This window comes from Chrysochloris asiatica, unplaced genomic scaffold, assembly GCF_000296735.1.
Source record: "Chrysochloris asiatica unplaced genomic scaffold, ChrAsi1.0 scaffold00018, whole genome shotgun sequence".
NCBI classification, from domain to species: Eukaryota; Metazoa; Chordata; class Mammalia; order Afrosoricida; family Chrysochloridae; genus Chrysochloris; species Chrysochloris asiatica.
In genome coordinates, this window is record NW_006408536.1 from 30,343,967 (window position 1) to 30,366,819 (window position 22,853).

The following is a 22,853-nucleotide window of genomic DNA, read 5'->3' on the forward strand; positions in this document are numbered from 1 at the left end:
ACCATGCGTGGGTATCGACTCTTCGACAAGTGGGAAACAAAGAAGTTTTAGGGTATTCTTCACACAGATGCCTCTCCTTCCCTTTCTTTCCGGGTCTGACAGATGTCCTCATGAGAGAGCTGCCAGTTTGCAGCCACTTATCCGCCCCAGTCAAGGCCAGCAGCAGGGGAGGATGTTAGGGAGACAGAGGTCTCAAAGCATCTCTCGCTCTTGCTGAACAAACTGCTGCAAATCAGGAGTGCGTTTTGAACTTGATATTCGAGTCAAGTCTCGGTGTGTTGAGAATTCCCAGCAAGGCCAGTCTCCTGGAGCAAACTCATTTCCAGGGCCTCTATTTTCCACTTGCTCTCGGCAGCTGCACACCAAGAGGTTGTTAATATACCTTCGCTCTGTCCTGCCCACACGGGAAGATCGATTCCAGAGGAGGTCAATAAACCTCAGACCTCGGCGTTGGGAGGCGCAGTGGTTTTCCTAACCAGTCTGAAATAAAACCGTGAGCAAGAGAGAATTCATCTTTCTCTTAAACACCCACCAAGAATGAACCTGGCAAATGTTTCATTACACAAATGAACCGATGGCTTCAAAATGACTCATCTGATTCTAAAGCCATTTTTTTAGAGGGGGGTGCAGAAATGTCACGATCTTCTGGGGTTTAATGGAATACAGAAATTACATATTGAAATGGATTGCATCCTACTCTGGTATGGACCAATCCATCTAATCTGGCATGTTTACACACAATTTTAAAAATGAATGAACTTTTTTTATTTAATAGGTGAGGAGGTCTCTGACCTTCAGACACTCATTTTTACTTTTTAAAGATTTTATATATAAAAATATATAATTATAAAAGGATGGATGGTCTTATGCTGTGGAGTCGATTCCAACTCATAGTGACCATGTATATAGGGTTTCCAAAGCTGTAAATCTTTGCAGAAACAGAAAGCCTCATCTTACTCCTGGAGAGTAGCTGGTAGATTCGAACTGCTGACCTTGAGGTTAGCAGCCCAATGTGTACCCTAGTAAGCTACCAGGATAGATGGACTTATTCTTGCTACTGTATCTCTGTTCCTGTCTGGATTTGTTTAAATGAAAGAAACAGAAGAGCTGCATTTTATTATATACATGCGCACAAGATTTGGATCATTTTATTGGCATTCTGATTGAATCTCTGTGAGGACCCTGGAAATCAACATCTTTAAGCGTGTTTTCTCCCAAAGATAATCAATCCCAGCCGCTTAATAAACTAGAAGCATCTTACACCAAAAAACCAAACCCACTGCCCTGGAGTAGAGTCCGACTCATAGCGGGTTTCACGAGAACATAAATCTTTATGGGAACAGCCCCATCTTTGTCCATAGGAGCCAGCTGGTGGGTTTGAACTGCTAACCGTGTGGTGAGCAGCCCAATGCCTAATCCACAGCATCACCAGTGTTCCTTATGCGGCATCTTGTTGGCACCTAGCAACAGCGCTACTGCAGGACTGAACCAAAGTACAATGAGAACAATGGGAAGTAACCAAGACCCCGAACCACACGGGCCTGTGTCTAGCCCATTTCTGCTGGGACCTGGCTACTTGATCCTAAAAACCTCTGGACATCAGTCCTTGGCCTCTGACCAAATCCTCATGGCCATGGGTTTTCCGATATGGCTCCATGAACTGGGTGAAATCACATTCACCTTGTGCAATCTATTTTCAGTGTAAAATGATCACCAAGCAAGATGACTCAGTAGATGACAGAAGAAAATTAACCACCATTGGGCAAATTGAAGTTAGGAAAGCAGGAACCTGGTCCAGGACCTTGAAGAGCACCCTACTCAGAGAACTCTAAATAGGTATGCCAGCAAACATAAAGTAAGCAATGAGATCATTCTGGGCTCCCAGGAATTCCTCAGAACCTTGAAGAGCACTGGCTTGGTTAAAGGAAGTACTTCCTAAAGGGATGACCTGGAAGTAGTAAATATCTATACATAGTACTGCAGCCTCTTCCAGGTTACAGAAACTCTCCACAGGAAGGAGATGTTCTGAGGTCACAGACAAAGATCATACAAGAATGAGCACACATGATGTCCAACAGCTGTCAGCTTAGTTACAGGAAGTCCTTTTCAAAGGGATGACCCGGAAGTAGTAAACATTCATCCATAATACTGTAGCCTCTCTGGGTTACAGAAACTCTACACAGGAAGGAAATGCTCTGAGGTCACAGACAAAGATCATACAAGAATGAGCACACATGGTATCCAACAGCTGTCAGCTTAGTTAAAGGAAGTCCTTTTCAAAGGGATGACCCGGAAGTAGTAAACATTCATCCATAGTACTGTAGCCTCTTTGGATTACAGAAACTCTACACAGGAAGGAGATGTTCTGAGGTCACAGACAAAGATCATACAAGAATGAGCATACATGGTATCCAACAGCTGTCAGCTTAGTTAAAGGAAATCCTTTTCAAAGGGATGATCAGGAAGTAGTAAGCATCCATCCATGGGAATAGTTATGGCAATGTTTACTACTTCCAGGTTATGGAAACTCACAGCAGGAACAAGCTGATATCATTGAGAAAGATGTCTTAAGAATGAACACACAGATTGGGTTAAGGGATATCTTTCTCAATGGGATGATCAAATAAAAAACAAAAAAAATCGCTCTGGGCTTCCATACACCACCTACAGGCAACATTGCCCAGGAAGGATGCCTTAGTGGCAGAAATTACTAAGTACTCGACTATGTGTCAAAAGGTTTTTGGTTCAAACCCACCCAGAGGTACGTGAGAAGAAAGGTCTGGCAGTATGCTTCTGAAAGATCACTGCCTTCATTAAAAAGCCTCAAAATCACAGTTCTACTCTGCACACATGGAATCTCCAGGAGTTCACAAGACAACGACTAACCAGCTCAGTAACATCCCTCACAGCAATTCCCTGAGGAAAACATCGAATCGACGTTTGCAGATACAGCCAGACCATGGTCAATACTGCCCTACAAGGATCTGCCAACACGCTTTGCCCTGGAAGTGAATCCGCCCTTCCACGGTGGTTTGGGACACTCACACCTAACTTAAGGGATCAACAGTTTGGTTTCCAATCTTGACTCTACAACTTTCTCGCTATGTGAGGCAGAGTGTGGTGTTCAGTCTCTCTCTCACAAAATATTTTCCAATGTTAAATGACGGGAGCCTTGCTGGTGTACTGGGTAAGGATTCCACTGCTAACCGAAAGTTTGGCTGTTCAAATCCACCAGCGAATCTGTGGGAGCAAGACGTGGCAATCTGCTCCCAAAAGATGTAGTACTGAAAATACCCTGGGCAATTGTACTCTGTTCCATAGGGCCTTCACGCGTGTGAATCACCTCAACACAATGGGTTTCATTTTTGTTTCAAATGAGTACATACCTTATACAGTGGCTTTGAGGATTAAAAAGACACTCTTACACTCAGCTCCCAGAAAGATGCCCGCATCATAGTGAAAAACCCTATATGTAAATTTGCTGTGAACAAAAATGAGTAACCAATCAAAATGAAAAACACAATGGTTCACATCTTCTCTTAATTTGGTTCCTTAAATAAATAAGTTGCACATGCCCTAAGATATGCGGCCCCTGAAAGGCACAGACACACACTAAGAATTCTTTGAAAACATAGAAGACTCTATGTAAATACCTTTAACATACTGACTGGCTCCTAATTGATCCTTTGGCGCCAGGTCCCTATACTGCAGAGCTTCGAGATGCAGGGGAAAGCTGGTGCTGAGACACAGAGATCTATAAGAAATGCTGGACCTACAGATACTGAACAAAAACAAGGGCCTTCCTCCTAAACCATGAGTCAACAGAGAGACAGCCTTCCTCTGGAACGAGAATCCTAAATGGGGACGCCCAGTCTCCTAACCTGCAAGAGAATCCATTTCTATTTGCTAAATAGCCATCCACTTGTGGCATATCTGTTACAACAGCATCAGAGAACGAAAACAATTCCCTTAAAAATTATATCTTGGAAAACACTTGGGGGCAGTTCTACTCTGTCACATGGTGGGGGGGTGTCTCAGAGTTAAAAACAGGCAGATTCAACTACATGGAACAGCAACAAGTTTGGAAATACAGGAACTTTTCAAAAAGTTGGGCAAGAACACATCTGTATAGAATGAAATCTTTTAGCTATTGCTTTTTGGGTGTCCTGGTATGGCACAGTAAGACATGCACTGGACTGTTCACCACAAGGTCGGCGGTTCAAACCCACCAGCTGCTCCTCAGAAATCCTATACAGGGTGGCTATGAGTTGGAACTGACTCAGTGAAACTTAACAACAACAAAATTACTTTATCGTAGTAATTTTTAAACGATAAGCTTTAAAAATATATATTTATATACAGAGGAGAAAAAAGTTTCAAATACACTTGAATGGCAAATGTTACTGTATCTGATGGCTCTACTGGATCAGGAACACAGTGTTGACTTCCTTATTCAGAGAGAGAAAAAGACATTCCGTCTCCATTTCTCTGACCACATCTTTCTTTGTAGCTTCTTATAGAACTGGTTTTCCCAAAGAGCCAAAAAGTTTCCCCTCCCCCAAATAGTAATTATTTTTTTTCTTTCTAGATGATATCAAAACTCTATACATACAATTTACAGAATATACAGAAACCATGAATCATGTATCAGATTGCAATGTGGTCTGTATTATGCCAGAAGTCATGCTATGAATTTGACCAGCTGCTTTCGGAGTTCTTACATTAATGTGAGCATTTATTTAGCACTAAGGAGCGCATGTGCTTCTGTGGGCTAAGTTTTATGTTCAACGGAAAGTCAGTGGTTCAAATCCACCAGCCACTCTGAAAGAGTTTCACATACAGATTTAGTCTCAGAAATCCTGAGGGGCAGCTCTCCTCTGTCCTCACAGGGTCACTTGACTTACAGACAGGGGGTTTGGTTTTTGGGTTTTAATTTAAGAATATACTCATCTGGGTCTGTTGTCTATAAGACAACCCCAGAGACAAATATCTACCTACCTTCCAAGATACGTTTCATCCACAAAATCATGTGGTCCTTGCATTGAATTTTTACTAACACGCATTCCTATGTCAAAACTCAAAATTCCGACATACACTGAACAGTAGTTTTTAACTCAAAGTTCTCATTTTAAAGCAAGAAGAGGTGTCCATGTTACCACAGTGTGTTCATGAGCTCTTTGAATGCCGTGGGAGTAATGGTTTCAGACCGTAATGATGTTATGCCATTCAAATTTCCGAGACAATTAAATTATACGGAAGAAATGATAAATACATGCAAATGGGATTCGTGATTTAAAAAGGTGGAGACAAAACTCTGGCTCTATTTTTTGTGTGTATGTGAGCGTAAGTGTTTAATAAGTCTGCAGAGTCTGATCCCTCAGCTAATCAGAGCAAATGGTAATTGAATCTGAAACATTTACAATCAGTTCTCGCTTTCCGATACCAGAACTGCTGGTAAATCAGCTCTGTGGTGGAAGAAAACACCCTGACTTGTAATAGGAGCTCTGTGCCGCAGCCATTACAGTGCTCGACTGAGAACCGAAACGTTGGTCATGCAAACTCGTCATTGGCTCCGTGGGAGAAAGATGTGGCAGTGTGTTCCCGCCAAGATTTACGATCCTGGAAACCCTATGTGGCAGTTCTACCCCATGAATCAGAATCAACTTGATGGCAAGTCGGTCACTTTTTTGTTTTGGGGGTGCAGTGTTTGCCAATTTCCACAGTGTAAATACTCTCAAATGGCGGGCTTTCGGCTGCCAACAATCTAACAAGCAGTTGGCAAATCCCTTTAACAATCAGGATGCACTACTGCCTGGGACTGAACCATGATACTCAATTCCTTTTTGGTTTCCCCATGAAGCATTCCAAGGTGAGGTAGCAATCCGATCGCTAAGATGAAAGGTGAGAGCCCCCCCATAGTCCAGCTGCTGTGGACGCTCTCCTACCCAAGCAGACCTGAGATGACCGCAGTCCACTCAGCCCACTAGTTCTAGCTGACCATCGATTTTCCCCTGTTGTTGCGGCCTGGCTGCTCTTAAGACGGCCCCTGACCAACGGAACACTATCCCCAGTACCTGTTGCAGATCGGACCATTGTGCTCCACTGAGTTTTCATTGGTTGTTTTATAGAAGGAGACCGCCAGACCTTTCTTCCTCATCCCTCTTACTGAAACCTGTTCAGCATCACAGCAACACACAAGCCTCCACTGACAGATGGGTGCTGGCTATAAAGAAAGAGTACTGGGTGGAATTCGAACCCAGGTGTCCTGTATGGAAGGTGAGAATTCAGCCCTTGAACTTACACTGCCCCACCTGTGTGGATGAAAGTCACCTTTTCCTTATATACATACCTTTGTAGTCTCAGTACTAGGAATAAAGCAACTTTTGGGGTAGATTTCTATTTGATTTTCTCCACGACTACCAGACACAGTAAGTGCTCAAGGCATGACTCAACAGTAAATGAATACACAAAGCTCTGAATTAATACAGATGCTGAACCAAGACAGCAACCACCATTCCTGAGTTTTGGACATAATCTGAAGAGTAAATAGGAGATGATTCTCCAAGCATGAGGTTTATGGACATGAACCACGCCAACAAGGAGGCCCCGTGATGTTTTCCTTTCTGGGATCGCTGGCACCAGGCAGGCTATATTTATAGGACATGCCACCTTTATGTCCAAGAAGCAAAATTTATCCCAGGGCCTGTCGGCTATGAGAAAGTACGTGTTGTTTTTCTCACTTGTCCTGATTTTCTCTCGGTCCCTTAACTCTTCCACACAGTGTGTTTCTCCAGCCTCTGATCCACCATGTACCTTCCAGCCTCTCCAACAGGGGCTGGGGTGGGGGCGGGGCGCGGTTGGCGTTATTTAAGGGTGATTTTGCAAGGCTCGGGATATGACACCAGACTTCTTTCTGACACCCGGGAAGTGCAGACGCTATTCACGGCATTTCTCCAGTCCCTGCATTGCTCTTCTTATCATTGTGCTCAGACCTGAGTGCTGTAAATTAATCTAAAAATGAATCTAGAAACCAGGTTCCTATGAAGAGGAAGAGACATGGGCACATGGAAGACATTTGCAAAGAAAATTCTTCCATGGGAGTTCAACGAATAGTCTCTCAATTAAAGACACAAGCAAGCAAGCAACTTTCTTCCATGTTCTTTTGTAGACATAGGTAAGATTGATTATTTAGACTGCACCAGGACTCCTGGTGTGGTGCTGTAGGATAAGCACTGGATTGCCAACCTCAAGATTGGTGGTTCAGGCCACAGCTGCTCCTCAGAAACCCTATGCAGGTTTGCTACGAATTGGTATCGACTCTATGGCACTTAACAACAATAACAACACACTCTTTTACAAGAAAAAAAAAATTATTTTGTCCCATGTCCAAAATCCTAAGGCCATGTTTTTGGTTTCTAGAAAACATCACAAAGAAATGACCCAGATTTCAAGTAGAGTTTTGAGGAGTTTTGTGTGATTCCTGTGGATACAAGAGAGGCTGTGATGTTCCTCATAAAAACCAATGAGGATCAGCACCAGCTACCTCCTTTGCCATGACACCACAAGAACTAGATGCTGCTGGTCTATCTTGACTGAACATTTTGATCAAAGTCTCTGCTCCAGAATCATGATCAAAAGGGGGAGAAATGTAGATCAGAATTTCCTATTCTCATGGACTCCAGACTCAGTCATGAAGTCCTTTCAAGAACAATCTCTGTGGAATCACGTTGACAACAGACACTGGAAATTTGACTAGGAACCCTGGGGTGGGGGCAGTGAGTTTATTCTCATGGGGGAGGAACTGCTCAGAGGAAGAGGGCTGCATAGTTCGCAGAATGTTGTCAGCATCACTGAATTGGGCAGACAAAGGACTGAACTGCTATGTGTTTTCACTCTTTTCTGCAATGCTACTTCTTGGTGTTAAGTACCGTTGAGTCAGTTCCCATACCGATCCTCTATAGGGTTTCCGAGGAGCAACTGGTGACCTTGAACTGCTGACCATGCAGTTCAAATGGCTTTGCAGTCTGACGCATTAGCCCACAGCGACACACCAGGACTCCTAGTTGTGTTCAACCTACTTGGCAGTCACGCAGAAAGCGTTTGTGCATCCTGGGGGAATTTTCTTTTAACCCCGAAGCAAGAGCTGAAATCTCCTCTGAGGATGAACAAGCATTATGTACACTGCTTGATTTCTGTAGATTCCAGGCATTTAAGCCAGTCCTCTTGTTGTTGTTTTGTGCGCTCCAGTTGATTCGAACTCAGTGATGGAGTAGAATTGCCCCATGGTGTTTTCTAGGCTGTCACCTTTACGTGAACAGACCTCCCAGTCTTGGTCTAACCTCTGAGCATCTGGCGACCAGTCAACTGCTTAACCATTGTGTCACCAAGGCTCTGTAAGTCAGCTCTACCAACCTCATAATGATTCTAAGCTCATAGTACACGGGAACCAATTGTTTCCTTATGTGTATTAGAAACAGGATTGAAAAACTAAAGCGGATCTTTACTGATTGGGGTGACAATCCCCCAATTTGGGAAACATGGTACTAGCAATTTATTTACATTGTGTTAAGTATTACTGTTCTTCTTGTTAGCTGTCGTTGAGTTGGCTCCAATGACAGTGACCCCATGTGGAACACACCACATTAACGGGTCCTGTGCTACCCTAACAATCCTTGCGATGTTTGTAATCACTGTGGTGACTTATCTTAGTGAATGTCTTCTTCCTTTCCATGTAAGCAAGCATGACGTCCCGCCTTCTCCAGGGACGGGCTCTTCCTGACAACTTCTCCACAAAGTATGTGAGACAAAGCCTCTCTGTCTTTGCTTCTAAGGAAACTTCTGGCTATACTTCTTCCAAGATGGATCTGTTCCTCCTTGGAAAGCCCATGGAATATTCTATATTGTCCTCCAGCACCAGAACTCAAATGCACTGATTTTCCTTGGGTCTTCCTTATTCATTATTCAGCTTTCACATGCATAGGAGATGACTGAAAGTACTGTGGCTTAAAATTTAAATACCTAGTCATAGCAAATATATACAGAGTCTGTGTGGTGCAAACAATTTGCAATCGGTTGATAACCTGAAACTTGATGGTTCAAAACTACCCAGCTCTCCACGGAAGAAACGTTTGCATCGAAAGTGAAACTGTTGGTCTCTCTCTGCCCAGAGGAAGGAAGAGGGATGAAAACTGAAAATGCTTAGAATTAATTAGTCCAATGGACTAATGGAACACCTGAACATCAGTCTCCACAACCTTGAGACTAGAAGAGCTACCAACTGCTCTGAAAGTGATCACATTACAAGGTCCCAGATAGAGTGGGAGAAGACATGGAACAAAACGCAATATCATAAAAAAGACCAGGTTTACTGGTCAGAAAGAGACTGCTGGAACCTGACACTGTGACTCTTGCTGGAACCGAATTCATGTATCTTGACTCAGTTTTCAGCTAAACAATGGTGGTGGCGGTGGGCCATGGAGACAGTTTCGACTCATAGCGACTCTGTGTAGGGTTTCCGCGGCTGTAAATCTCTACAGGAGTAGAAAGCCTCATCTTTCTCCTCCATCGCACGCCACTGGTCGTTTTTTGTTTGTTGTTAAGTTTTTAATGTGAGGTTTACATGGGAGAACATCAGCTTTACACTCGTCCTATCGTATTTCATTTCACTGCAATGATTACAATCCCCTCCATGCATCGTCAAATAATCAAATGGTATACCACACAGGCTCCCCCATCCACGGCCACCAGCACACAGCCCTTCTCCTTCCCTGAGTCCAGTGTCCCCAGTCACTCCATCTGTCCATGTCATCGTCTCTGTCTCCATCCCTGGTGTCACTGTGTCTCTGGGTAGGGTCCTGCTCTCCACTCTTCTCACTTGATGGTCCCAGGGACCTCCGCTCCTGGGCTGCAAAATCAATCACTCTCCTCCTTTTGTCAAAAACCATCTACCTCTATATTTCCTACCCTTACCGTCAGTCCTGATGGCAATAATTCACTATTGTACCACAAGAGTCTTATCTCCATTTCCTTTTGCCAGCCTGGTCCCAACCCATTGGCCAATGTCTAAGTTGCCCATCCATATCAACCCTATGTACCGAGGGGGTGGGAGTGGTACTCGTTGTAAAGATTTGTTCCCTTTTCTGAGCTACTACATCCACGTAAGTATAGGGCAACTTCATCAAATTGTAGCAGGTCTGTTTTGGTCTTTGTGTGTAAGGTGTGTCTCTTGCAGGCAGCATACTGAAAGGTCTTGTTTTCTTATCCATTCTGCCACTCTGTCTCTTCACTGGTGCATTCAATCCATTGACATTCAATGTGATTATCAATAAATATGAATTAATTGCTGCCATTATGTTAATTTTTTGGTAGTGCTGTTTATTCCTTTGTTCTGCATGTTTTCTTGTGCTGAGTTGGTGTTTTATGTGCTATTTCTTGGTATTCATGTTTGCTTGTTCTGCTTGGAAGTTCATTTTCATGGTAAATTGTGAAGTATTAACTTGCTTTGGGGTTACCTTATAGTCTACTAACTTTTCTCTCCATTTAAGAGAATCTATTGTAGCCTGTAATCTACCTGACATCCTCACCACTTGAATCTCTGCTCCTACATTTATCCCTTTATTGACACTGATACTGTTTTGATCTTTGGTTGACCTCTCAGCTCCTTTGAATTTGTTGTTGTAGTTTTGTTCTGTTCTGAACTCTGCTATCCATCGACTGAGTTCCAGGTGATGTTGCCGCGCCTGTCAATCTCTGGTTGTTGTCTGTTCTTGTTTGTTTTCAGTCCAAAGAATTCCCTTTAGTATGTTTTGAAGTGCTGGATTGGTTTTGATAAAATCTCTTAAATTCTGATTATCCTGGAATGTTTTGATTGCACCATCGTATTTGCTGGATAGTTTTGCTGGATAGATGATTCTTGGTTGGCAGTTTTCTTTCTTTTAGGGTTTTGGATATGTCTCCATATTGTCTTCTTGCCTGCATGGTTTGTGCTGAATATTGCTGTTGTTAAGTGATGTCAAGTTGGTTCTGATCCATAGTGACCCTCTACAGGGTTTCCAAGGATGTAAATCTTTATGGGAGCAGAAAGCCTCATCTTTCTCCCACAGGGCGGCTGGTAGTTTCAAACTGCTGACCTTAAGGTTCCCAACCCTATTTGTTACCACAACGCTACCAGAGCTCCTTGTGTTGAATGCTGTTGTTGTTGTTAGGTGCCATTGAGTCGGTACTGACCCATAGCAGCCTTATGCACAGCAGAACGAAACACTGTCCAACCCTAGGCCAACCTCACTAATGTTGCCACGCTTGAGTCCATCAATGCTGCCACTTGGCCAATCCATCTTGTTGGGGGTCTTCCTCTTTTTCTCTGACCCTCCTCCTTAGCAAACATGATATCCTTCTCCAGCAACTGGTCCCTTCTGACAATATGTCCAAAATATGAGAGATGAAGTTTGTCCATCCTGACCTCCAAGGAGCACTCTGGCTGCACTTCTTCCAAAACGAATCTATTAGTTCTTTTGGCAGACCATGGCACCTTCTATACTCCCCTCCAACACCACAACTCAAATGCGTCATTTCTTCTATGGTCTTCCTTATTCACTGTCCAGCTTTCGCATGCATATGAGGTTATGGAAAATACCATGGCTTGGGTCAGGTGCACCTTAGTACTCAAGATGACACCTTTGCTCTTCGACACTTTAAAAGGTCTTGTGCAGCAGATTTGCCTAACGCAATATGTCATTTGATTTCTTGACTGCTGCTTCCGTGAGTGTTGACAGTTGATCCAAGAAGAATGAAGCCCTTGACAACTTCAACCTTTTCTCCATTGATGAGAATGTTGTTTATTGGTCTAGTGGTGAGGAGTTTTGTTTTCTTTACATTGATTCTTAATTTGTTCCTCTTCATGTTATGCAGCATGAATCTTAGACTCTCTCTTCAGATTTTTGTTATCCTTTTCTCTTCTATCTTTACAGTTTTGATAGATTTGTCTTCCAGCTCGCTAGTTCTGGCTTTCACCTCTTCTGTTCTGCTCCTTTCCCCTTTCATTGTATTGTCCATTTCTGATATATTATTATTAATCATCTGGACATCTTTTTGCAGGTTTTGAATGGTTTCCAATACTGTATCAATCTTGTCTGATTGCTCTTGTAGTACTTTCCTGACTTCGTCCTTGTTTTTCTCCACCCCTTTTCAGAGCATTGAATTTGTTTCCATATCACCCTTCTCAGGCAAATCCAAAACCTGCTCTTCCTCTTCTGAGGAGCCTTTGTCTGTCTCCAGCTCATTTGTTTCCGTTACTCTTTTCTGGTTTTGGACATGTTTTGAGATCTTTTGTTTTGTTTGTCATTTCCAGTAGTTATGTGGGTTTTTTAATGCTTAAATGGATGTTTGTTGCTGTGTTATTAAGTTTACTAGGTATCTCCTGATAGATATGATCAGGAGATAGGCTTCCCTTTTTACATGTAATGCTTAGCAGGTATTATTGGCTCTTGTCTTAATAGTGAAATATTATGGGGTATACTTGTACTTTGGCTATATGGCCATGATTGCTGTCTCTTCTTGCATACCGTAGGGAGAAAAAGCTCCCACCTTCAGGAAAAATGTGGCTACTGATAGTTTTGAACTGCTGACCTTGAGGTTAGTAGCCTGACTTGTAACTACTATGCTACCAGAGCCAGCCAAGCAATAGATAGAATTATATTAGAAGAGACAACAAAACTAGTGAGGTACGCACATCAGGGAATGGTCAACCATTCATGATCAAAAAGGCAACATTTACCCAAGAGGAAATTCAGCAGCTGGAGAAATGGAAACAAGAATTACAGGGAGAAAGTGGAATGAGTGAGGAGGTTTCATCAGGGGATTGCAATCACTGACATGAAATCAAGGGTATGATTTTCTGAATGCAAAACTGATGATCTTCAGTCAAATCACAATAAAACGTCAAAACATAAAAGAAAGCCCTGGCAATCTGTTTCGATATAGGTTTGAGTCAAGGAAACCTTATGCAGCACATTTCTACCGATATAAGTTCCTGGTACATTGTATGATGGGAAAACACCTCACAGAGTCTTCCAACTAGTAAATGGAGTCAAGTGAATTATCCATGTTTGCACAATATAAAGCATCCAGCTTCTAACAAGGACACTTAAGTTCTTAGCACATTCTTGGAATGAAAAAACAAAACAAAACAAAATTTCTCCCACTGAATCACATTAAGTCCAAAGAAGGATTCGTGTTTTTATCATGGGCAACCAGGAAGGTGACAGCTCCCAACACATCCTCTAAATGAAAGACAATCGACGGTTTCTCCCATTCAAGGGCGTGAAGTCAAGAGAGTCATTTGTCCATGGAGTTCAAGCACACTTTGTAGACTGCACAGCGGGCATTAGTGGAGAGCTGACACCATATCAGCTAACAACAGCAATGGCCCCAAATATAGATGGTCAGAGACAAAGTAGACATTAAAAAGACATGGTCCCCGTCTTGGAGGGTGGGGAGAGCGAGACCCCAGGTGAGCATTTAAATGTCACAGAGCATGCTCAGAGCAATGCCACAGGAGCAAAGAGAAGGCTTTCCAAGCAGGACAAGGCACCAGTAAGTTACATAGAGCGTCTGGTGCTCCTTTTGGGGTCTTGGGGGATGGAGGCAGGGGCATCCAAGAGACAGAGGAGGAGCATCCAAGAGACAGACAGTCCTTCCGGGCAGTGGGATCAGCAAGTATAAAGCAACAGCAACAGGGTAGAGCATAAATAGGAAGGGCCAGGAGAAGCAGCGGGGCAGCTGGACAAGAAGAAAGCCACTTTCTGAGCCTGGGTTCAGCCATGAAAGCGAAGCCCTTAGGGACCTGACTCAGGTGAGAGACACTGTCCAATTAGTCCTTATGCCTGATACCAAGTTGGCCTCAGTCACGGTGACCCGGCGCACAATGGAAGGAGATGCTGCCTGGCCCTGTGCCGTCCCATTGACCACAGGGTCACCTGGTTCTTGTGATCCACAAGCTGCCAGACTTTTCTTCCTGCTTTCTCTCAGTCCAGAAGCACTGCTCACACCTGTTCAGCATCCCATCAACATGCAGGCCTCCACAGACAGACGGTGGTGGCGGTGCACGAGGGGGAACCCCACTTGGAAGGTGAGGGCTTCACTGCTGAGCCCCCGCTGCCTCAAGGACACGCCACTACCTGCTAATGGGTCGAGTCACAGATGTGAAGACTTTACGAGTTACTAACTGCTCCAGTCCTTGGGATCTGTACCATTGTTTTTTTTATTGCTATTAGTCACCCCTAAAGCAGTCCTGCATGACCCCATGATAATTGTGGATGGAACCATTGAGATCCACAGGAGTTGCAGAAGCTGATGGACACCAGGCTTTTCTTCCTGGTCTCTCTTAATCTGGACATTCTACTGAAACCTGCTCAGCATCCCAGCAACACACAGTGCTGCACCAATACATGGGTGATGGTGGCACATCAAATGCACTGGCCGGGAATCGAACCAGGTTCTTCTACATCGGAGGTAAGATGTTCTATCCCCAAACTACTCATGATTCCCTAAAAACTATGCATCCAGGAGAAAGAGTATGCTGTCAGAAAGAGGGAAAGCAAGTAGAATCCACTTGTAGGCACCCCTGTAGAGTAATGCCATGAGTTACCATCACCCATTCTTGGGGCAGGGCTGGGAAGGAGGTTTGGAGATGGGCGGGTGGGCGTACTCACTGTTTCGGGGGTGCCAGCGCACAGCATTTAGGTAGGAGTTGCAGTAGTGGAAGAGGAACTCATGATCCGAACGCTGGCTTCTCCCTTGGAGCAGAGGCATTAGGTCTCGTCCATCGATGACCCTGTGCAACAAACCAATAGGGCAATCAGCCATACCACCCTTGGACTAAAACATCTTTCCTTCCAAACAGTCCTTCCCATCAAATGAGGGTGCGGCATGGCCACATCCATTATCTGAGAGTGGCCAACACAGAGAACACTCACCAACCCTACTACAGGGCGCCATGTTCTGCAATCCAATCCCACCTCTGACCACCACGTCTTCCAGAGCTGGTCTTATCCTCACCCCCAATGGATAGGTGAGAAGACTGAGTTTTAGAAAGTCACAAGGAGTTTCGGCCACTCATCCAAGTTCAGACCACTAGTCAGCGTTCACCTGGCTTCCACGTTCCCAATGACTCTACCCACTGTCTCTTGGAAGCCCCAACTTTCAGACTATTGCTTTGCCAAAGGGCACACTTTATATAAAAACGACGGGTCTGTTGAAAGTAAGAGGACTGATGTGGTAGGTTGTAAAGGGATTAACAGATACACGTGGTGTCACCACCGTAAGCTAGAATTGGTTCTGAGGCAATGAGTCTGGATTTTTTTTTGGTATATGGCAGAGGGCAACTGGAGATGGATGGGTTTGAGTGAAAGTGAGTTTCTAAATCAGAATGAATTAACTTGTTAATAACAACGATGCTACTACTGCGTACAATCTGGATGTGTGGTACCCACGAGAATCTATTGCATCCTGTCACATATGCATTAGGAAAAGTGGACCGTCACAAGGAAGACAGAAGAACAGATGCTCTGGAGCTATGAAGGTGGTGATAAAGGGTATCGATTATACTGTGGACTGCCAGAAACCTACTAACCAATCATGGAAGAAATACAACCAGAAGGCTCCATAGAAGCGAGGAAGAAGAGACCTGGCAGGCCATCAGGAGAGGCCTTCACGAGAAAAGGACATCTAGGTTGGTAAAATCGAGGGTCAGCAAAAATAAGGCAGACGCCTCCAGGAGGTGGCTCCCCCGAACAGCGTCAAGGATGGGTTCCTACATGCCGGATAAGACGAAGATGTCATAGGGCCAGTCCACATTCAGTTTTGTTGTCCATGAGACCTCGTGAGTCTGAACCAACCACACAGCAGCTATCAACAGCAACTACTGCTGGGGATAGAGCTCGGGCAAGAAGGGAAACTTGTCAGAACATACACAATAAATAAATAAGGTTTCTTATGAGCAAACAGGATCACATGGAGTTTAGATGAATGTTAACGCCTACCATTTTTCTTATCGCTAACCATCAATTAAGATCTGCTTTTGAAATAGAGGCCACGGATACTATCTGGCCTCTCCCATTGAACTGGGGGCCAGAGATCCTCTTTGAAAGAGCTGGAGTGTTTGACTTGCAGATTTACTTTCTCTGATTTAAAACATGATATCCCCATCATCTCCCCTGATGAGGCATTTAACAAGGGGAGGCTAGCACGGCTCTATAATTTGGGGGCGCGTGCTGGAGACGCTGAACTTTGTTTGTGGTTTATTTTCGTGTTGCTGGAAACCCGTAATGTAATTACAGCCCTGTTACTGAGCACTTCTCCGGCCTCAACCCTTATTATTAATCACGTACTCCACAGAAGGCCATGGACTGAAAATATTCTATTATCATAAGTTAAAAATAAGAACAAAAGACAGAGCTGGCTAGCTTCCCAAGGCGGCGTTCCTGTTCACCATGAGCCAAGAAGATGGCAGGGACAGGTCTATTCAAAAACAGCGTGTTCTCGTGAAACACAATTTCCATCCTGAAATGGCCGCTATTGTACGCCTGTTCCTTTCAAATTCCTTTCAAGGAAACATCAGACCTTAACAGTATGAGGTTCGGAAGAACGTTGAGCGACGAGAAGGGAAGAGAAGGATGTGTGTGGGCAGGATGATGGTAGGATGGAGTTCCCCCAATGGAAGAAAGGGACATGGAGATGGGAAGGAAGGGAACAGACAAATCCTGACCCTCTCCCCCACCGCCACCTCCCAGCAGACCCCAAGAGTGAGATGGGATCTCCAATCACTGGGCGCCACCTCCATCTAAACCTCTCAAATTGGTCAACAGAACTCCACACGACTTAAGAAGATGGCAGATGGGACTGTTCAGATGGGGCAGAGTCAGCACTGGAACACTGAAATTGGTCATAGCACCCTGAAAGGGTAAAGACTTGTCAGCACATCAAAACAACAACCTGCAGATTGGAAGAACATCCTGAAACTACACATGTGATGAGTCTAATATAAAACAACCCACACCAAAACACTTCTGCAACTGAAAAAGAGGACAAACAACCAATGAAAAAGTGGGCAAAGGACTTGAGCACACATTTTCCCCAAGAGGATATTCATATGACCGATGAAGACATGAAAAGATGTTCACCATTAGCTATTAACTCATTGCCAAAAAGTACCACTGACCACCAGAAGAACCAACAAATCTGTGTTGGAAGAAGTGCAGCCAGAATGCTCCCTAGAAGTCAGAATGGTGAGACTTGTCTCATACTTTGGACATGTTGTCAGGAGGGACCAGTCCGTGGAGAAGGTAAAGTGGAAGGTCAGCGAAAAATAGGAAGACCCCCAGTGAGACGTATTGGCACAATGGTAACATCAATGAGCTCAAGCGTGGCAACAATTGTGAGACTGGCCCAGGATCGGGCAGTGTTTTGTTCTGTTGTACATTGGGTCGCTATGAGTCGGAACCGAATCAAGGACACCTAGCAACAATAACCAAGTCTACTCTGACGTATTGTGATCCTATGGGATGAGGTCCAACTGCCCATAGGATTTCCAGGACTGTGTTCTTTATGGAATCAGGTGGTCTCATCTTTTTCCCACAGAGCGGGTGATGGATGTGAACCACTGACCTCTGGGTTAGCAGCCCAACACGGCTCCACCAGGTCTCCGCGTCAGCCACTACAACAAACCAACCAACCTACTGCCATCGAGTCAACACTGACTCCTTATAGGGCTTCAGAGACTGTCAAGCTTCACAGGAACAGAAAGCCTCATCTTTCTCTCAAGGAGCGGCTGGTGGTTTTGAACTGGCTACCTTGTGGTGGTGGTGACTCTTGGTGTCGAGTCAGTTCCGATTCACAACATCCATGTGTAGGGTTTCTGAGAGTGACTGGTGAGTTTTAACTGTTGTTGTTAACGCTGCTGTTAAGTCCCATCAAGTCGGTTCCGACTCATAACGACCCTGGATAGGGTTTCCAAGGAGTAGCTGGTGAGCTTGAACCACTGAGTTTGCAGTTCAAACAGATTTTGCTGTCCAGTGCAGTAACCCACAGCACCACTGTGGTAGGGAGATGCAAATCAAAACTACAATGAGATACTGCCTCATGTCTGTGAGAAAGTTATTGTTGTTGTGAAGTGCCGCTGAGTCAGTTCTGACTCACAGTGACCTTGTATAGGATTTCCAAGAAGTGGCTTCGTTGTTGTTAAGTGCCGTCAAGTTGGTTTTGACTCACAGCGACCCTGTATAGGGTTTCCAAGGAGTAACTGGTAGGTTTGAACTGCTGACCTTGTGTTTCAAATTGACCTTGCAGTCGAGTGCTTCTCCTACAGTGCCACACCAGGACTCCAAGGAGTGTCTGGTGGGTTTGAAATGCCAGTCATGTGGTTAGCAGTCTAGTGCCACACCACGACTCTTATGTGAATGGCAATGATGAAAAAAAAAAAAAAAAAAACCATGAAAGAAAGGCAAAGGACAAGAGTATGTGCCGGAAAACTTGGAGAGAAATGAGGACTTTCATCCTCGGCTGGCGGCAATGGAAGACGGTGCAGTCAGTGTGGGAGACAGTTTGGCATCGTGGCTCCTTGCTAAGCTGTGCACAGAATGATCAACAACAAGTCATCCCAAACCTAGGTAAAGAGCCAGAGGTAAGGGGTGGGAATCAACCCGAAACGAGCCCTCCAGTGTTCACAGCATCAGGCATTGTTGACAGTCGCTGAAAGGTGGAAAGATCAGAGATGCTCAATACCCAGCCAACAGACAGACACGTGGCCCATCCACACAGCACGACGTGACCACACCAGAGAGAGAAACAGAGCCCAGAGAAGGCCCCAGCACATGGCATGCCCAGTGCACAAAGTCAACCACAAACAGACCTTACTTATTTGAAACGAGGAAGTTTGCAGAAATCAAAAACTATAAAAAGGTACCAGGTAGGAGGGGTCCTGGTGTGGCGCTGTAGGATAAACACTGGCCTGCTAACCCACCAGCCGCATCTTGGAAATCCTATACAGAGTTGTTAAGAGTTGAAATGGACTCTATAGCATTTATCAACAACAACAACATCAAGGGTAGGAGACAACCGTGTTGGAGGAAGAACAGCCAAGATGGCTCCTTAAAGGGACGATGGAGGGCACTCTGCCTCAAATACTTTGGACAGGTTGTCAGGAAGGACCAGTCCTTAGAGAAGGACATCATGCTTAGAAAAGTAGAGGGTCAGGGAAAAAGAGGGAGACCCCCCCCCACACTCCATTGAGATGGGCTGACACAGTGACTACAACCATGGGTTTACACAAAATCAATTGTGAAGATGGTACAGGGTCAGGCAGTGATTGGCTGCGACACACAAGGTCACTATGAGTTGGATCTGACTCAATGGCACCGAACAACCACCACCACCAAGGGTGGAAGGGGAGGGGAGGAGGCGCGAGGGGAGGTTCATCCTAGCCGCATTGAGTTCATGGTAACGGTGGTACGATCTTTTGGAAGAAGGTAACAAGAACGCTGGATGTCTTCAGCATCACTGACTGTTCCACAGAGATACCGCTGGACTGGTGCATATGCTTGTGAGAATTTTCATTATACACACTCAGAAGCAGATGAGTCTATGCATCTCAGAATATTCTTTTTCTGACTTCACAGCAAAATATTTGAGATGCTTTTAAACGAAGGAAACAAACTCTTCTGTGAACTTTCCCTTGCCATTTGTAAATGAAACTCAGCTCTACCAAAACGTAGAGATAAGTTTCATTTACAAATGGTAAAGGAAAGTTCACAGAAGAGTTTGTTATATACATATATCTTATACCTAACAGGCCCTCTCCTCGAAGCCGGTGATAAATCACACCGCTATGAAAAGCCAATGTTTAAGAGCACTGGAGAAATATGGTCTGTCAACGAAAGACTCATTTCTACCACGAAAAAAGGACAGTGAGCCTGTTGAGGCAAACGTTGGAATGATGTCACCGCTCTGAAGACACCCGGGATAGTTTTAATCCACGTGGGTGATGCGCAGTTAGCCTGCCTGACATCGCTTCATGTCCACAGTGCTCTTGTGGAAATGTTTTCCTAACGTCACAAGAATGGTGGGGGTGGTGGGGAGAGGAATGCAGGGGGAAGGATGGACGGAAGGTGATCCAATGTAATGTAGACACTAAACACCGTGACCCATCGCTGCCTACATAATGTTCAGATCGGCCGTTTCTGCAACTTTGATCCATTTCTGGAGAAAGTTAGCATGCTGTGTGGTTAGGTGACCTTGAGTTGGTTCTGACTCATAGTGGTTGTGTGCCATCGAGTTGGTTCCGACTCACAGAGGCCCCGTGTAGAACTTCTGAGGTTGTCAATCTTTACGGGGGCAGAAAGCCTCATCTTTCTCCCCCAGAGAGGCTGGTGGATTCAAACTGCTGACGTTACAGTTAGCAGCTTAACAAATCACATATGAGGCTGTAAGACAGCAAAAACAACTGGGAGACCTGAAATGAATCATGTCTCTTTGTCTTCACGTGACAAAAAAAGGACAAGGCATCAGAGAACTGAGGTCTTTACAGAAAAGAAAACTGTGGATCAAATTTAATGTTCTTTTAGTGATGGAACAAGAGATAAAAAAGTGTGACCTCTAAAACTTGATTCTTGGGGATATCAACACTCCTTCCTGGGTGGAATAAATGGTTTCCTCTTGTCTACTTGCCCAGATGTTGGAACGTTGAACCCAATGGTGTCATGTAAGAAAGACCTGGCAATCTGCGTACATAAACATGGCAGCCTAGGAAACCCTGTGAGGCCATCTGCTCTGTTGTAGGGGCTGCCTGCAAGCGTAATCATCTCCATGACAACAACCTTTTATCTTGTTGCTTTCTCCTTCTGTATCATCAACATACACTAGTGCTACCATTTATATTTTTACCCCAAAGATCCCATATACTATATAGTGTGGAGCAGCATCCCTGGTCTGCACCCACTGGTCACTCGCTGTAGTGGGAACCGTCCTGTGTACTGTAGGGTGTGGGGCAGCATCCCTGATCTCTACCCACTGGTCACTCTCTGTAGTGGGGACCGTCCTGTGCAATGTAGGGTGTGGAGCACCATCCCTGGTCTGCAACCACTGGTCATGCTCTGTAGTGGGGACCGTCCTGTGCACTGTAGGGTGTGGAGCACCATCCCTGGTCTCCACCCACTGGTCATTCTCTGTGGTGAGGACCGTCCTGTGCACTGTAGGGTGTGGGGCAGCATCCCTGGTCTCCACCCACTGGTCACTCTCTATAGTGGGCGCCATCCTGTGCACTGTAGGGTGTGGGGGGGCAGCATCCCTGGTCTGCACCCACTGGTCACGCTCTATAGTGGGCGCCATCCTGTGTACTGTAGGGTGTGGCGTAGCATCCCTGGTCTGCACCCACTGGTCACACTCTGTAGTGGGGACCGTCCTGTGCACTGTAGGGTGTGGGGCGGCATTCCTGGCCTGCACCCACTGGTCACGCTCTGTAGTGGGGACCATCCTGTGTACTGTAGGGTGTGGAGCACCATCCCTGGTCTCCACCCACTGATCACTCTCTATGGTGGGGGTCATCCTGTGCACTGTAGGGTGTGGGACAGCATCCCTGGTCTGCACCCACTGGTCATTCTCTGTGGTGGGGTCTGTCCTGTGCACTGTAGGGTATGGGGCAGCATCCCCACTCTCCACACTATCTACTGGGACAGCAGGGAGTGTATGTCCAAATCAGAAATTGAATAGCTCAAAGCTGACATCTGCATGCGATCTGGAAGGCAATGGGGTTCAAAGCCACAATGAAACATATGTGGACACAATGGGAGGTGAGACCCCCTAAGACTGGGCTCAGAGCAAGCTGCTGCTGTGTCCTGGGCTCCCACTTGCTCAGAGTTCAAATTTAAAGAAGACTTGCTGCTTTTTGACTGGCATTGCCCTGGCCTGTCACCAAACTAATGAAAACAATTAGTCAATGTGTTTCCCTTAAAACTCTTCACATGGATAATAACACTTAAAGAGAGCCCATTGGCAATGTCATCTGAAGCTGTATTTAAATATAAGAGCAAGATGGTTCATTTAGAACTTGCTAACTGCAGACATGCTGGGAAGCAGAACCCTCAAAAGTGGAGCCAGCTGCCACTCTCGCTGCCAGGGCAGAGGGCTGCTGGGAGGCGCCGAAATGAAAACTATACCATCAACATGAAGGGGGCAAAGAGGGTGTGGATCAGCTGGCCCAGGGGTGCCGGTGATGCAGAGATGGGGGAAAGACAAGGTCAGCAGGGTGGAGAGGAAGGCGGAAGGTCAAAGTAATGAATCTCACTGTAATCCACATGGACCTTCTTTAGGACTTCAGTACCTGACAGATTCGGACACATCGCCGCTCAACGCACCGGCACGCAGCCCATTCGGACTCAGCCCAACCCTACAAGATGGAGCAGAACTGACCCACACGCTTTCTAAGATGCAGAGCTTTACCGAAGCAAACTGTGGTCACTTCTTTCTCCAGTGGAGCAGCTGGCGGGGTTGAACTGCCCATTTTGCAGTTAATAATCCAAGAATTAACCCAGAAGTATTTTGTTTTATATATAAAACACAGGGATACAGGAATTGACGGAGAAGGTCTTTAATTTAACTAACTGACTAGAAGGAGTCTGTAGGGAGTGCTCAAAAGGTTGCAGATTCGAGTCCACCCAGAGTTGCTTGGGAAAAAAAACTCTTTAATCAGATACTATTGAAAAATGAGCCAGTGGAAAAGTTAGGAATACAGTTCTACTTTGACACACATGCAGCACCATGAATAGAATCACCTTGAGAAAAAGTTAGCCATGGAAATCCTGTGG

The 22,853-nt window shown here is 45.1% G+C and overlaps 1 protein-coding gene across 1 annotated transcript in view; it reads right to left on the reverse strand.

Annotated features, from left to right (window-relative positions):
- STS (steroid sulfatase (microsomal), isozyme S) overlaps positions 1 to 22,853 on the reverse strand; it is a 99,422-nt gene that overhangs the window by 5,515 nt on the left and 71,054 nt on the right. Inside the window, exon 9 of the mRNA XM_006835648.1 lies at positions 14,709 to 14,830. Within this exon, the coding sequence (XP_006835711.1) occupies positions 14,709 to 14,830 (122 nt within the window). The remainder of the gene's footprint in view (positions 1 to 14,708; positions 14,831 to 22,853) is intronic.